We start from the raw sequence: 17,512 nt of genomic DNA, 5'->3' as shown, positions 1-17,512 counted from the left end.
TTCCGAGAGTTACTTTGAGTTGCTTTTGAGCGCCTTATGTTTACGGGATATTTTCCCGTTTCGGGGGTATTTTTTTCAATTGACAGTTTACGGCAAATTTCGGCAAATTTTTTTTGCCTTCCAAAAATATGGCTAGTTTTTCGACAGCGGATCAGATTTTGACAAAGATGGCAATAGAAAGAGAAGGAAAGGAAACTGAAAAATCAAAGCAAACAAATGAACTGTCATTTCACTCACTGGTGGACGAGGGCGTTGAACACTCACTAACGAGAACGAGGGCTCACTAGTGTGGACGAGGGCGTTGAACAGGGGCGCCAACCCCCTGTCACCCCAGTATCGGGAATCGAAACCATGACTGGTTGAGTGACACCAGTCCCGGGATTGGAACCCAGGCCAGCTGCGTTGAAAGTGACGAGCGTTACCAACTGATCTATCAGCGGGGATCCATCACGCCCCTACCGAAGGCAAAACTGAAGAGGCGAAAGACCACTTCTATGGCATCCTCCAAAAGGAACTAGACAGATGCCAACGTCGGTAGGGAGCCGGTGTACCGCCAATACACCGGTCTTCGCAGTCTACTCAGAGAAAGTAAGGACAATGGCTGCAGATTGATCAATTTTGCATCCCCACGGAACTTGGTGATTGGAAGTACCAAATTTGAGCGAAAAGACACCACCAAGCTACGTAGGTGTTCCCCGATGGAGTTACTTCCAATCAAATAGATCACGTATTGATTGATCGGTGACATCTGACATCGAGTCTGTTAATCATCAGAATCTTTCGAGGGGCCAACACCAACTCGGATTACTACCTGTTTAGGCATGTAACGCTCTAAGAACATTGCGACTTGTGACGGAACGAAAAAACTTTGCGTACAAAACAATGATAGGCAGACGCAGGACGCGGGACAACGTAAGGGAGTACAAGAATCTCAGGAGAATAGAGAAACAAGTTCATAAGAAAAAGAAGCGATTGTGGGAAGATCTAAAAATACGTGAACTTGAAGAAAACAGAGTGCGCTACGGATCCACAGGTCTAGGGTCAAAGGTTAGCACCAACAAAGACATAACTGAGGAGATTCGCGCCAGGGTGCTAGCAGCCAACAGGTCTTTCTACAGTCTAAGGAAGCTGTTTCGCTCACATCTCGTGTCGCGACGGTCGAAGCTGCGGTTATACAGAACCTTCATAATCTCAGTACTCAAATACGTATCTGAGACATGGACACTATCTAAAACTAACGAAACACTCTTAGCCGCGTCCGAGAGGACTATGCTCAGATTGATGTTTGGCCCCATGTGTGAGGAGGAACAATGGAGGAGCCGCTATGACAGCGAGCTGTAGGCAATGTACGACTACCTCCTGTCGTGCAGCGTGTGCATCTCGCCAGGTTCCGGTGGGCTGGGCATGTCAAGGGAATGGCGGACGACGAAACAACCTGTAAAGTCCTCTTAGGCCGACCAGAGGGACAGTCCTGTGAGGCCGACCTGTGTGACATGGAGAGATTGGGACGCGAGATCGGCCGGTATTCAGATGTGGTGGACGAAGGCGCTCGACCGCGAACTGTGGAGGTATCCCACGGCGTAGGCCAAGACCGTACGGTGGTTGTAGACGGATAAGAAGAAGAACTTTTTTGACGTCTTTTTTTGGATCGTTTTGTTAGAATTTCAGATGAATGATCTCTAAATAAACGAATAGAACTATTAATATTACAACATGCACATCCCAAAATACAAAGACCATACCCATTCCAGCCTCTTGTTGTGTTCTGGGGCGGTTTGGACGATACTTGCACTCCATTCAAATGAGGATAGTTATGATTCTGAGCAGGGTTTCTGAGTTTAAAAGTGGTCGTACAAGCCTTCAAGACGATCCAAGTCAAGGACGTCCAAAAACGGTAGCAACACTTGAAAAATGCCTGATATCGTATTGGAAAATCGTTGAGTTATTGAAAGAGATTTAGTAGAAGGCCTAGGTATCTCATTGAGCAGTGTAATCAATATATTGACTGAAGTATCTTGTTTCTGTGCACAATGCGTTTCGCATTTGCTACCATTGAACAAAAACGCATTCGAATACAAATTTCCCAGCAATTAGAGCTTCTTCGAAAGTATGAAGAGGGTTTTGTGCACTAAATCATCACTATGGATGAGACTTGGGTATATCACCATGATCCTGAATCAAAACAAGAGGCTAAAGAATGGTGCGAACCTGATTCTTCGGCTCCGAACGAGGTATTGTCCAAAGTTGGCCCAGAAGGTGTTCAGTTTTTGGGATGCGAAAGGAATTTTGTTTGTGGATTACTTCGAAATGACTTCCAATTCCATCAGTTCGAATTGTTGGAAAATACACAGCATTCATGTCGAAGCGTATTTGGTACTCCTTCAAGATGCTCTGTGATGTTCATGGATGATATTGATCGGAAACTCGTCGGAACAAGTGTATTGACGTTCAGGGAGACTAAATATACTGAATAATGGTGCGTATTTAAAAACATAAAATGATGTTTTTATTCAAAGCGCAAAATTTATTGAATTGAATTATTATTTATTAATTCTTTCATGCCATGTTCAATGTTCATGTTAATTCATGTTAATTCTTTTTTTCATACCAGAAATGCATTCCTAGACTATAGTACCTTTGTCAGTTTCTTAATGTTTATTTAATGAACTTTTCATAATCGTAGTTGAATCTTCCAAGCGATTCATTAGGCCAGAAATTTTTTCCCCAGTTAAAGCATGCTGATTGTAAGTTGATAGTTCAAAGTGACTTAACCAATGTTCGAAAATTGGTTTAGACATCGAATGGCATGCCCAGGAAAAGGCATAGTACGCTTTAGACCCCTGCCACTAAGAAGCCACTTATGCAGAAAAGCCACTTAAAAATTACATAGTGTTACAATTCATGAACATGTTCAGATGTTAAAAATTCTTTCGCAAACACAAACGTATGGTATAGTAAAGCTTTATTAAGTATGAGTATAATTTGGGTTGTTTTCGAGCAAATCGAACCAAATTCTGCAGATGGGAGTTATTGGGAAGGGGAAATATTTAAGTGAATGTTTGAAACCGCTCCCCTCTTTACAAAGGGGGTCTCCCATAGAAAATCCAGGTTCATTACAGTTAAACTCGGATATTTTTCAAACAATTTGAGCCGAATTCAACTGGTACGTGTTTTGACATTTATCCAATGAGAAGTGGGAAGGGAAGCCGATCGGAAACGTCACCGGGAATCTTGATCTTGAAAGGAGGTGCTACGGGAGGAGGAAAGAAAAAACGATCGAATACATAACAGGGAAGCCCGATCGTCTGAACAGGAGGAGTAACGGGAAATAAAAAGAGAAGCTGATCGGATACATCACCGGGAAGCGCGATCGTCCGAAACGGTGGAATAACGGGAGGCGAGAAAGGAAACCGATCGGATGCGTCACCAGGAAATCCGATCCTCTGAAACACTGGATGCTTTAGAAATGGGGATGGAATGAGGCGTGGCGACGCCCGCCGGGACCTGCTAGTATACTATATGTACTACGTGTCTGATATCAGACTAATATCTGAGCCCAGAAGAAATTATTGGAGGAAATGCTTTCAAATAACTAACGTTAATACGAATAAAAAGACGTATCTCGTTTATTAATTCGAAATTCATATTAGATGTCAAATTCGAAATGCAAAAATATTAGACTAAAATGTGCCTTTTGTGTTTGTGTTTGATCCTGCTGATAGAGCATTCGGAAACGCTCGTCACTACCACGCAGCTGGCCTGGGTTCGAATCCCGGGAACGGCTGTCACGCTGCTGGGCATGGTTTCAATTCCCGATACTGACATGATAGAGGGTAGGCGCAGGACCAACAACCCCGCTCGTAAAAACGAACCGTTACAGAGAGCATCAGAGATTAACATTGTCTCTGGTGCAGGCTAAGACCACCCAGCGGTTGTAGCGCCAAATATGAAGAAGAAGAAACTTTAATAGTTTGTAAGTCGTGTGGCAATTAGGTAATTAGGAAACCTATGATCGTGGTTACCAATCAAAATCACCTTCTTCTTCTTCTTCTTTGGCGCTACAACCGCTGTGCAGTCTTTGCCTGCACCAAAGACTTTGTTAATATCTCTGGTGCTATCCGTAACAGTTTTTACGGGCGGGGTTGTTAGCCACGCGCCAACCCCCCGGTATCGAGAGTCGAAACCATGGCCGGTTGAGTGTCAACCGGTCTCGGAATTCGAACCCAGGCCAGCTGCGGTGACAGCGAAGAGCGTTACCATCTGCTATATCAGCGGGGGTTAAAATCAACCTACAACCAAAAACACCTACACTGATTTATTATATATCATTTTTTTAATTTACTTTTTCATTTGTTCTTTCATTAGAGTTTACATTTTTGATAAATTTTTACTAGCATTTCAACCAAAAACGTAATCCATTTTTGTAACAGGTCTTCTCAGCGATATAACACCCTCAATACTAGAGAACATATTGAAGGTTACATCTCAAATGTTTCCTAATGTGCTTCCAGTGAGATTGCTGTCAATCAACCAGTTTTAAAGTAAAATCAAATATTAGTCACTACTTCTTTCTTCATTGTAGCATATTAATACATTATAAAACGTTATCATGATTGTAAGAATAAATTCTCGCTAGATGTATTATAATTTTAATAAACATTTCAGTTCAAAAAGCAAAAGCTTTAAAAAGGCCACATAAAACACGTCTTTTCGTTTGTAAGAACGGATAGAGCCGTATGCATAAAATTTCTAGTTCTATAGCATTAAAACTCGTCACGATGACATCATCATCATCAGGACATTCTTCTAGCCATACATTGGCGAACATCAACGAAATGAATGTAGGTTGATATTGGTAAAAATATTTTGCTTGTGTACACTTCTGCATGCTAATAACTATATGCTGTACTTTTTTATGTTTGGTGAATGTAATTTTTTTACGTTTTTTTTCAAAATTTGCCTTTTGAGGAATATTATTGACAAAAAAGTCTGCAGTTTCACAAGCTTTGCACGTTTCACAATTGTTGAAAATCGTTTTAACGCGTACACAAACTAAAAAGAAAGACTTGTTATAAATCTACACCAATACCTTCGATACTGTTCCGGTAGGTTGTGCCTTGCCGAATTCACTCAAAATCTGACGAGCAAATGCACATCAGGTGTATCTGACTAACCGGCTCTTGAAGTCGTGCAGTTATTCGAATCAATAAATCGCTTCATCTATAGCTAAACAATGGTCACAATAAGAACACTAAGAGAACGGTACCACCTATACTTACTAGAAATGCTACAGGAAACTAGAACAAGCCACACAATTTTACGACACAAATAATTCCATTCAATTCGGCAGGTTTTTACTGTTTACAGATTCGGTTAGTTCACTTACGTACCTACAGAAACCCTTCACAGTTTTTTCACTTGCTGATAACCACTGATGAATTATAGAAGTTGACCTTCAGCTCTACTGTTTTCTAAAGTGCAGTTTTTGTATATTATAAGTTTGTCTATAGATGGCAAGGATTTTAGATTACAGGTTTAATCAACATGCGTGGCCACTGGCTTTCCTTCAGTGTTTACACCTCGAAAAAAAACATTTTTAGTATGGGTCACAGTAAAAGCAAATCCTTTGTGCGTTATGCATGAACACTAGATGTTTTGTTCTTATGATAAAAGTCTTCAATTAGAGCAATAATCACACAAACACAAATTTACGAATTCGAATTTGATTTTCTAATGCAATAATAGGTGTCTGGGTTGCAATACCTTCCTGGTTTCTTTCCTTCTTCCATATGACTGTAAGTCTTTCAACAAGCATACAGTATTTCTGTCGAAGAAAACAATACTGCGACCAGAAGAGTCAATGCTCAGTTTGCGCAGAATCGCAGCTTACTGCAATTCTTTATATCTTTCTTTCTTTAACATTTGCATTTTGATACAAGCATTCTTGCATTTCTGTCCTCAAGCCAGCTTCGTGAGTTTGCCAGTTTCTTTCATAAGTTCGAAGAACAAATATAAATATGTCGATGTACCGAAAAGTGTCAATAATGCTGCTTACTTATGCTTGTTAGTTCGGTATAGGTTGGAACGCTCAACTATTCTTTTATGCTTTAGTACCATACATCGTCTTACTTTCTACTCGCAACAGTTGCAATACTTCTTTTACAAACAACAAACAAACATCACGTTGATTACTTAAAAAATATTATGGATATGCTGGTGTTTGTCATGCATGTTGCATACTTGCAATGACGCATGATTTTGGTGTATTGAAATGAAATATACGCGTATTTGACGAATAACTGAGATAATCTCAACTATCCCAGAGTTTTGTTAAAACGAAGGAAACATGAATGAAAAATAAGGTTTGCAAGCTGTAATTTAAATATAAATGTAATTTAAATTTGTTGCATTGGTGATTCGAAATTGCTAACGTAAGTGAAAAATACAGGAATGTTTCTGTATATTTCAGAATCTTGCTAGAATCGCACCAACGAGCTGTGAAAACTCATGAAAGCTCTCACAATTTTATGAACCGATTCCCTGATGGTTTTGCTTTCATGACTTCTTAGTAACTGTTTGATTTATGTTATATTCGTGTTTTTCGTTCTTTAAATGCCTTCTGCGCCATATGTGTTTAGTGTTAGTTGTAGTTCCAAGTTATCAATTGTCAATTAAGCTTTGGATTTTTTTGTAATACATAAATCATTTTATTTAATTTTTTTGAAATCGTTTTTCTGACAGCTATCCTGATCTTTATTTAATCAGCAGTATACCTGGGCCACGAAGGGGAACCAATTACGATTGTTCATCGTGCTTTATTCGATCAGTATTGGATCTTATATTATTGTATGATTGTTATACATATAGCAGGAATTATTGTGCCTATGTTTACAGACATTGTACAAATGAGCTTGCTTTCTACAACTGAAAAGCTAGTAGGTTGTAGTTTACCGCTTATTGCGGCGTACTTTTCTTGCAGTAAAGGTATGGGCGCCTCCGATTGCCTGGCACCATCGGACGAATACGTTCGGTTCGGTTCAGCGGCCTGCCGGGTTGTCTCGGTTAGCCGCTGCTCAGCAGCAAGAGATGCCAACCCCTTCTAAGGCCTGGCCTTGAATAGATTTTCTGTTTACGCCAAGTAGAAAATGAAACCTTTGAAATAATGAGCACAGGATGCTGCATCTACCGAAAATTGAAGGATATGAGTTGGTTGATACGGATACGTTGTTGTAATATCAGATCGAATGCAATATAAGATTGGGTCGCTCTCAAAACACAAAAAAACAAAAATCGGTACTCTAGCTTTCTCTAAAGACCCTTTCTTGCGACTGATATGACAAACGACAGCTGATTCAGATTTGACGTACGGCGATTTGACCTGTCAACAAAGCACGAAATCGAATCGAAATTTATAGCAGTTAGACTCTCTCTCCTGATCGTATAGTTCAATACTGAACCGCACACTTTGTATCTGAAGCGGAGAATCTTTGCTGAAAGCCAGCTGTTTGTGTAGTAGCTGCGAAATATTGCACATTGTTAAGCTACATACGGTAACGGTTACGGTATGTCTCTCCTCAGGACTTGCTAGAAACGAAAGAAACGCCGTCGAAACATCAAGACGTCAAAATTTGTTAGAACTTTTTTATGGGAGATTTTGTTTGACTTTTGACGAACGTCGTGGATTGACGAACGTTAGCTGATTGGTCGAAATCGTTTGGAAGCCATGAAGCTGATGTTATACGAAAATATACGAGCATGCTAGTTTGATAAGACCCAATAAGTACAATTTGACAGTGTTGTTTTGAACTCGTGTTGAAGAGATGTGAAGCCTCTTCCGGCTTACAGCGTAAATGAAAAAGAAGTGGCTTTGTTGGTTGTAATACCTATAACTAATGAGATTCGTGTTTGCAGATTTTTTGTTAGTTATTCGTTCTAAACACATTAGTAAGATATATTACTCGTGTTGTTGCTTAGCTTTTCTGGTTCATCTGAAATATCGTAATTAGATAGATAGACAATTTAGGAAGTTTATATTTGCACAAAAGCATTAGTTTCCAAAATGAACAATACAGGAGACCAAACATCCTTCGAATCCTCAAGCTCGACTATTGCAAACGCTGTTGAAGGAGTCAGTAGTCGATCTTCATCAACATCAACAACGCCAAGTTCGTCGAAAAGTTTATTCGAACCTTCGGAAGAATCTTCTTTGCATAATGAGCTCAGTTCCTACTACAGTGGAAACCGTGTTACTATACCTGCTGCAGCTGAATCGGTAAAAATGAGTTCATGTATTGCGAACAGTGTTATCTACCACAATTCACGTAACCGTTTCATTAAGGGGCGTATCGGGACGTTGAAATCGTATGATAATACAGTAATATTAATGGCCCGGTAATCCGCCATACTAATGTTTAATTTAAAGTTTTATTTCATTCGCCTCTGAAACGTATTGCTTTATGTTGCGCGAATTTCTTTTATGTTTACCTAAAGTACATTATGTGATGTAAACATTAATATCAACGTTCGATTGCGTTCGCTTTACTAAAATATGCGTTCTAACACGTGAACTGGCTACGACGTTGTGGTTGTACTTTGATGGTTTTGGTAGTGAATGCAATGCGTGCTGAAACGACATTAGAGACTGATAACACAAAGTTCGTTCGAAACTTCACTTCACCACTACTTTCAAATGTGGGTGCTTATTTTGCCCGAACAAAAAAGTCACTCAATTTTTCATTTTTCTGGCCCCAGATCTCAACCTGTGAGACAACCTCTCTCACTATGGCTGGATTGAGATATAACGGCTCACTTTCCTTCTTCTATATCCCAAAAATCGCGTTTATATCCCAATCCGCCTCACTAGCTCCGTGAGCGCTCCGTGAGCGGGTCTCATATATTTTTCTTTCACTCTCATCCTCTCCCTCAAATTCAACTGTCAATCCGATGTAAACAATGTTTTGTATTTATCGCCAAGTGTTTTTAAATTACAAGTTTTCTATAATTATTTCATTTACACTAACTCTATGACTACGTCACCAGTGCTAACGTCACGTAACTATCCCTAACTCTGAAAATTACGCTATACATCGATGAATCGAAAATTTCCCGCTGCATCGCTGGCATTCAGTGGCAGGCTTCTTTGTTTTTCTCCTGCGTGCTTGTGTTTCGTACGCCTACACCGGTTACAAAGTGGACGTAGTTGTTGTTCTCCAGCAAACCGTAAACATGTAAAAAGTTTTGAATTCATCGATTAGTATTTTGATACATTTGATACGTGCATAATATGTGAGTATACTTACATTAAGTTGTATCGGAATAACGGGCCGTTATCGTTCAATCTATCACCATTGGATTTATTTGCAGATACGATGAATCCAAGCTCCTCGGAAAGGTCCTCGCTAGGGTCCCTGGTCAGCAATATTGTGGCCAAAGTCGATTTGCTAACAGAACGTGTTGACCGACCGAACGTTGTTCAGGAAAAACCACTCCTTCAGAGCGTGCCGGAAACGTTCATCGGTGGTTTCGGGTTCGGTTTGTTCGACGATTTCCGGGTCCACGTCTTCTCCGTCGAACTCATCGGACAGATCCTCGTCGTAAACTTCATCGAACGAAACATCTGTGTCGTCGTCCTCTGACTCTGCTTCTAACTCGGTCTGTTCGATAATCTCCGGAACATCGGCCGCGGTGGTAGGAACGTCCTGAACGTCTACGGCAACAGCAGAAGCAGGAACATCGGAAATGCCGGAAGGTCCGGCGACACTATCGACCCTTTCTGCGTCAGCTTCCAAGCATTTCTTCACCATATAGCGCGCTCTGTTTAAAGTGTTCCGTCGCTGTCTTGGACCGTCTTGTCCATGGTAGCGATCCAATGGGATGGTCAGTCGTTTCTTCATTGTAAACACGGCTGAAAATGTAAACAGATGCACTTTCACTATTCACTTCACTGTTTGTTACTTACCGTGATAATCAGTTGCTTTAAATTAAATATTTAACACGATTTTCACGCACAATAACTTTTTCTAAACAAACGTCGAACGTAGGAACATAGAAAATTGAAGTGACCGTTTTGACAACTAGGAATGGTCCGTGAGAAGTGCCGCATCAATGCGAATAAGACAGAAAATATTGCTCGGTGTTGCGCTCTCTTTCTGGCCTTTATCCGTTTATGCTTTTGCACTGAACCAAAAATTTCCAACAGTTTGTCGTTTGAGTGGCGGACTGGATGCTATATTAGCGTGACAGCGAGAGAAAATATTGCTCGCTGTCGCGTTCTCTTTCTGGCCCTTGGCGAGAAAACAATTTGACGTGAGATTTTTGGTCTCAGTATGGAGAAATTGAGTGCCGATTTTGTTCGGGTGTTTACACAACGCACGAACGTTTAACGTTTTGATATCTACAACGTTTGACATTTTGACAATCTTAACACAGGTATAATTGAAAACATCTGAAAGTTGCTTCATCACAGTCGCATGAATGATTTTTTACAGTCCACATTGCAACACGCTTTTATCCATGTTTGAAGATAATCATCTAATTAAGAACTATAATCAGATAGCAATCAATTGTTAAATTACTGGGAAAGTTTACTGTGTTTGATTCCTACTAAAAAACCCTTTACAGCCAAACCAGTCAGTTTTTTGTGATATTCAAAATTATGGAAATGAATTGTGACTAATGTCGTATAATTACCTAGTTTTGTTTTTTTTCTTGTTGAACATCGGCTCCCGATGTATTGGAACAACCTATCTACCTTATTTGCTGTTGTAGAACAAGAATTTTGTACTACTGTACTGACTGTACTGATGTACTGACATAGTGTACTGATTTTGGTTTGGTCATTTTATTTGAGTGTAGTAATTAAGATTGCTTCGGCTACAATAACATACATTTATCATTAATACAAAAATCCCAAGTTATGTTTGCTTCTTCACTTATGTTTGCTTTCAGAACGCATTCAGCTTCCGTAAACTATGGGCATTTACTGGGCCAGGATTTCTTATGTCTATCGCTTATTTAGATCCAGGAAACATAGAGTCGGATTTGCAGAGCGGAGTTGTAGCCAAGTATAGCCTGCTATGGGTTCTTCTCGCAGCAACTTTGTTGGGTTTAGCCATGCAACGTTTAGCTGTGAAGTAAGTAGATTTCATTTTCCAACAACATACATATTATGGCATGACAATATTATGTGACGTTATACCGTTTCAGAATTGGAGTTGTTACAGGTTTGCATTTGGCGGAAATGTGTTATCGGCAGTATAAAACCGTACCCAGGCTTTTGTTATGGCTAATGGTAGAGGTAGCCATCATTGGATCTGATATGCAGGAGGTGATTGGTACCGCTATAGCCATCTATTTACTTTCATACAAAAGGTAACTACGCTTTACGACATCTGACATCTTCAAACATTATTGTTTAGAATGTACACATTTTTTGTATTATTATTTATTATTGTTAGAACGCGCAGAGCCGTATGTGGCCCCAATTTAATGCTTTACACTTAAGTTAATGTTCTCTCAGGGTTCAAGCTGACATTTTCTCATACAAACCACTTAATCGGTGCAGCAAGACAGATGAACTTTGGAGGAGCCATAATATATTTCTCTTATTAATCATTAGAAAAGAAAAGAAACAGTCAAAACTGTTTTTCTTTGGAAATAATAATTTGTATTATTGTCGTATTTGTATTATGTTATGCAACTGTTGCAATTTTGTGCCTTCACTGTTTGAACATTAAATAACGTTCAAACAACGTTAAAAGTAACGTAACTGAACAATCTAAAAGTAACTATTCAACATCAATAATCAATTAGCACAATTGTTGACTGTATATTTGTGATGTTTCCCTGGCTAGTGCTTTGTGTTCGGAAATAAAAACATATTCCCAAAAAATTAAACTATGGGCACAAAACAAAAAATAACAATGATTTTGTCTTGCTCTACAGGAGTCTCATTTCAATTTAAAAATAAACGGAGCAATCAAATAGTAACAGCAGTGTCCAGCGTGATATCGTTTGCTCAGGAGTAGCAAAGGTTTTTTGAGGATTCACGATGGCGATTTCGAGTCCTGTACAGCGAGCATTGATTGTATTGAAGCTATGCTAAATGCTAAGCTATGCTTAAATTTAATTTGTTGGGCATATTATTCAACAAATCTTAATGATGATGTTGATGTGATGCAACATATACGATTATTTGTCACAAAACTGATGTTAGTCCAAAACAGAATCTTGCAACTAATAAACGCGTGAACAACGTTTAAGCAACACGTTAAATTCACCATGTAGTGATACGAATTACAGATTTTATCTTTCTCGCTGTGCATATTTGTGATGTCTATCCAAACAATTACTTGAACTTGTTGCTTGTAGAACTTTCTGCTAATGCTGATTTCACGAAAACGCATGTGCATGTTGTCATCTTGAAAGAAGCATCAACATCATTAATCCAAGTCTCATTTTTCGGAGCTGATGCAAATATAAGTGATATAATATATGATTTATGTTTGATGGTATTATGTAGTATATTTACGGAACAACATTAATTAATTATTATATGATTAATCGAAAAAAAAAATTGATAATTAAAAATTATATATCATTATTCCATACGCGTTTTTATAGGATTCCTCTCTACGTTGGAGTGCTTATTACAGTATTTGACACATTGTCATTCCTATTTCTGGATAAATATAAGCTACGGAGATTGGAGCTTTTTTTCGGTTTCCTCATTACTACAATGGCCGCATCATTTGGATATCAAGTAGAAAAAACATACCGTGTAAAATTTGTTATGAACTTAAATATAATGTCTTGCTTATCGTTTCAGTATATTATTAGTGGAACGCCGCAAAACGAGGTTATCAAAGGAATGTTTATACCATGGTCAAAGGATTATCGACCAGGTACGCTTTTACAGGCTGTTGGTATAATTGGGGCCGTCATCATGCCTCACAATTTATATTTACATTCAGCTCTCGTAAAGGTGGGTATCACACAGATGGAACTCCAATTGTTGAAGTACATTAAAAATCAAATTTTATTTTACATGCTCAATACAAGTCTCGAGTTATAGACCGCAAGCAACCTAGTGAAGTGAAAGATGCTAATCGGTATTACTTTATTGAGGCAACGATTGCGTTACTGGTTTCTTTCATTATAAATGTCTTCGTGGTTGCGGTATTTGCACACGATCTTTATGGAGAAACAAATCAAGATGTGGTAAGTATGAATATAGTCAGTATCAAAGACGTTTTTTTAAAGCAATATTTACGCTGTCAAATTCAACTCAACACAAATAAATAGCTTTAATGGAACGATAACGTTTTTGTGTAACGTTCGTTCAAGCCATGAGTGATGGATGAGTGATGGATATTTAATCTTTAATCTATATATATAAAAGAAAGTCGTGTGAGTCACGTACGTAACCAAATTTATAACTCAAGAACGATTGAACCGATTTGGCTAAAAATTGGTAGGGAGGTAGCTTAGAACCCAAAGAAGGCAATAAGACACTTTTTATACTCCGGTCGCGTCACAATGATCTTACTAGGGGGCTACACGAAGCATGAAAACTAGCGTAAAATTAATTTGTAATGTCAAAACGTTTACGCTTCGTGTGGCAGCAAAAATATAAAAACGAAACGTGAAACGTGTTTACGTTCGTGTTTTTGGTCCAAGAAAATAGAAATAGAAGAGAAATTAATTGATTTCTGAATTTTTTTATCTGTTTTTTCCGATTTTGCTGCTATACCAGCAAATAAAAACATAAATTATTCTCTGTTTGTAAGCAAAGCGTATGAAAAAAATAATTACGCTCGGGTTTACGCCTCGCGCGAGCCGTAAACGTTTTGACAGCGCCGCAGCAGTTTGGCATTAATCGTTAATGTCAAAATCATTACGTTACGCTTGATGTAGCCCCACAGTTACAATACGATTTTTTTCCATAGTGAGATAGAATACTTCACGCTTCCTGCTGCTCGACTAAAACCAAACAGGGCGCGCAACAGCAAACAACTGATGGCTTCTTTTTTCGCATTAGCACCGTGCCCTCCCCCAAAGCAAATAGGCTCTCATTTTCTTCATGCTGAGACGAATCTCTCACGCGTAACGCCAAACAAATAGCGAAACACCGAGCAATATATTGTATGTGACAGCCCACTTTTAATTTCAAATTTTATCATTCGCGTTGTAAACAAATTATTGCGCGTAAATAATATTGAATACTTAAATTTAATATTATTGAATATTTTAAGCACTTGCTTATTTCGGTAAGCTATTTTAATCATCAAGAAGCATTTATCGATAATTATTTACTTATGAAAGCATGAAACGGGGGTTTGTTTTTACGAGCGGGGTTGTTGGTCCTGCGCCCTGTCAAATCGGTATCGGGATTCGAACACAAGCCAGCTGCGTGACAACGACGAGCGTTACCAACTGCTCTATCACCGGGGGCTCATCGCCATTGAGGCGGAACAAAGTTCGCCGGGTCTGCTAGTATTATTATATAAATGAATATTTCCACTCATTCCAGATCAATAGATGTGTTAACACATCTTTTTCGAACGATATTTTGTCTGCATTTACTGCTAATAATGCTACTGCAGAAATCAACATTTACAAAGCCGGTTTAGTGCTGGGCTGTTTCTACGGAGGTGTGTCAATGTACGTTTGGGCCATCGGCATTTTGGCTGCTGGTCAAAGCTCTACTATGACAGGAACCTATGCTGGGCAGTTTGCGATGGAGGTAAGCGATATTATGCATATTAGTTTGAGTAAGATGATATCGAATAAAATATTACTGCATTTGGCAGGGTTTTCTGAATTTGCAGTGGATTCGCTGGAAACGGGTGTTATTCACCCGCACAATTGCTATAATACCTGCTTTCTATGTAGCGTTTTTCAGTCGACTTGAAGATCTTACAAAAATGAACGATGTTTTAAATGCAGTTATGGCATTGCAACTTCCGTTTGCTGCTATACCGACTGTAACTTTTACATCTAGCATTGGTAAGAGTAAATTAATAATTGTATAGTATTGTAACTATATTTTAAAATTTCTTTCCCATAATGTGTATAGCACTAATGGGAGAATTTGTAAATGGAACGTAAGTAGATTACAGTTAACCGATTCAAAGTGTAATATTATTCTACAATACTTTCGTTTTCTTCCTTGTACAGATATGAAAAATTAATTTCAATCACTCTCAGTTTTACTGTAATTTGTATCAATCTTTATTTTATAATTGCAAGTCTTGAGCAGGTCAAATTATCTTCTATTATGATAGTTGGTGTTGGTAAGTTATGCAATAGTAAAACGCTATATGTAATTAACATTTAAAAATGTGAACTTCGTTTTAGTTTGTTTCGGAGTGTATTATATTGCATTCAATGCCTATCTTATTCTACACATGATAGCTGTCTTGGGTAACCAATCGTTTTCTGGAAATATGGTAAATATCAATACCAATGACGCACGGTGAATGTCAATCTTATAAATCTTTTATTTCTTTTTCATATTAAGATCATTCAACGATACATCTTGCATAACAATGGTGCGCTTGTTACAAACATAAGAAGCGAACAGATGGACAATCAATCATAGTTTATACAGGAATCCAACAAAAGTCGAAATACAACTAGTGGAGGTACTATCCAAAGTGAAACTGTCCCCAATCAACTACAAGTTGACTTTTGTAACAATTTCGTAGGTGGTTAAGTTCGTAGGTATAGTTAGTAATCTGTTTCTTAATTCGTGCATATGTTACATTGTTATATCTGTACAAAGTGAGAAGAATTGAAAATCATTTATAATGAAATGATAAATAATGTTGAAACCTGTACGTGTGATGTTATTTATTGATGTAATTAAGTGGAAGTTGCCATCGATCTAGTCACGTCAGATCGAGCGGCTGAACGATCGAGGGTTATTTTTGGCTTGGTGTGCGTCAGATGCCAAGAGTTATGCTAAAATGCTATACACAATGGATATGGGCTGGTGGTTAACGACATAGTCTACCCCTAACAACAGAACCTCCCCTCGTAGCTAAACACCAGCTACTTCAGCTTGGCCGCTCCTGAAGATACGCCGTACTAGAGTGCTTATCGGCGAACCCCCAGCAGCCATTCACTCCCCTACCCTATTCATCATGACCCTACAATTACTACTGTCTTCGATCACCACTAACATAAAAATCTATTAGGTGTGTGAATTAATTCATGGGGCTTTACAATAGATCGCATTACTCACTAAATGTACATTTTTTTTTATGAAGTGATGTCTTACGGCTTCCACATGATTTGAAAAAAGAGACATTGAAAGAAGGAAATCCATTTGCGAAGTTTTGCTTGCACGGCAGAAAAGAAAGGGGTTCTTGTACCGAATCGTCACTGATGATGAAAAGGGGAATTATTACAAATATTTTAAACGCAAAAACCCCTAAAAAGTACAGCCTGGTGAAACAGGTTCATCGCAACCAAAGCAAAATATTCGCTTTGCAATGGTTATGCTGTTCTTTTTTTAAAAAAATGTAACGAAATTATTCGTGGACAATTCAATTGACAGAAATTAATCCATTTAAGAAAAGCTTTGGCCATAAAACGACGAGAATAGGATTAAAAACAGCATAAGCCGATTTTTCGGAATGACAACGTTCGACCCCACATCGCAAAACCGGTCAAAACCTATCTCGAAAATATCTAGATGGGATCTGTTAACCCCGCTTGCTGTATTCACCAGATGTTGCTCTTTCGGACTACTATTCACTTCTTATGAAACCGGTTCACTTCTTATGAAAGTATTGAAAAATGGGTCTCTGAGTGGATCGCAGATAAAGATGAGAAATTCTATCGACACGGAATCGAGGAATAACTTAAAAGATGAGAGAAAGTACGGACGGACGGACGAACAATACTTTCATTAAGGTAGTCATACGTTTTGTTGTTGTAGTTAGGTCACAAATGTCGAATAAAAACTGCAAGAAATTATTCACACACCTAATAATATATCTACGTTTCCTCCAGAAATTTCCCTATATTTATCTTTAGTTTCACTTATTTTCCGCCGCTTTTGCCGTTTAGCAAGCTGGAAATCACATGAGATGAAAAACTTTATTTAATTCAAAGTATGTGCCATCGCTGCCTATACATTTCACCCATCTCTCTGCTGATTCGTATATGCCGAAAGAATTGCTGCTCAGCCAATGCGTCTCCCATCGATGAAAATAAACGATAATCGGAAGAGGCCAAGTCTGGTGCATACAGTGCGTGGGGTAGCCGCTCCCATAGTAGCTTACAAGTGCTTTGATTGTATCTTGAACCAGTTTTGTATGATGTCCAGGCGCATTGTGATGGAGCAGAATTACTTCATTATCTTACCAATTAGCATTTTCCAATCCTCAGGATCTTCTAAGGCCTACAAACGTACGGATATGGCGTATTGAGACACATTTAGCTGATCCTCAATTTGTGGATCAATTAGTAAAACGAGTAATACTGGAATGTTGGTGGATAAACT

The 17,512-nt window shown here is 38.6% G+C and overlaps 2 protein-coding genes across 2 annotated transcripts; one reads left to right on the top strand and one right to left on the bottom strand.

The window, feature by feature from the left end:
• The first annotated feature begins 7,812 nt into the window (after positions 1 to 7,812).
• On the top strand, positions 7,813 to 15,950 carry LOC131211660 (protein Malvolio). Its single transcript, XM_058205233.1, has 12 exons — positions 7,813 to 8,272; positions 10,948 to 11,132; positions 11,206 to 11,370; positions 12,622 to 12,760; positions 12,827 to 12,982; positions 13,060 to 13,218; positions 14,531 to 14,743; positions 14,811 to 15,006; positions 15,077 to 15,104; positions 15,178 to 15,293; positions 15,358 to 15,449; positions 15,521 to 15,950. Exons 1-12 carry the CDS (start codon positions 8,060 to 8,062, stop codon positions 15,599 to 15,601), a joined length of 1,743 nt encoding a protein of 580 aa, XP_058061216.1. The 5' UTR covers positions 7,813 to 8,059; the 3' UTR covers positions 15,602 to 15,950.
• On the bottom strand, positions 8,950 to 10,067 carry LOC131211661 (uncharacterized). The gene is made up of 2 exons (XM_058205234.1): positions 9,959 to 10,067; positions 8,950 to 9,904 (listed from the first exon to the last, which is right to left on the bottom strand). The coding sequence occupies exon 2, from the start codon at positions 9,891 to 9,893 to the stop codon at positions 9,441 to 9,443; it is 453 nt and encodes a 150-aa protein (XP_058061217.1). The 5' UTR covers positions 9,894 to 9,904; positions 9,959 to 10,067; the 3' UTR covers positions 8,950 to 9,440.
• Positions 15,951 to 17,512: the final 1,562 nt, after the last annotated feature.

The sequence above is a fragment of the Anopheles bellator genome, chromosome 2 (genome assembly GCF_943735745.2).
Source record: "Anopheles bellator chromosome 2, idAnoBellAS_SP24_06.2, whole genome shotgun sequence".
Lineage (NCBI taxonomy): Eukaryota > Metazoa > Arthropoda > Insecta > Diptera > Culicidae > Anopheles > Anopheles bellator.
This window is presented reverse-complemented; position numbering and strand designations above follow the sequence as displayed.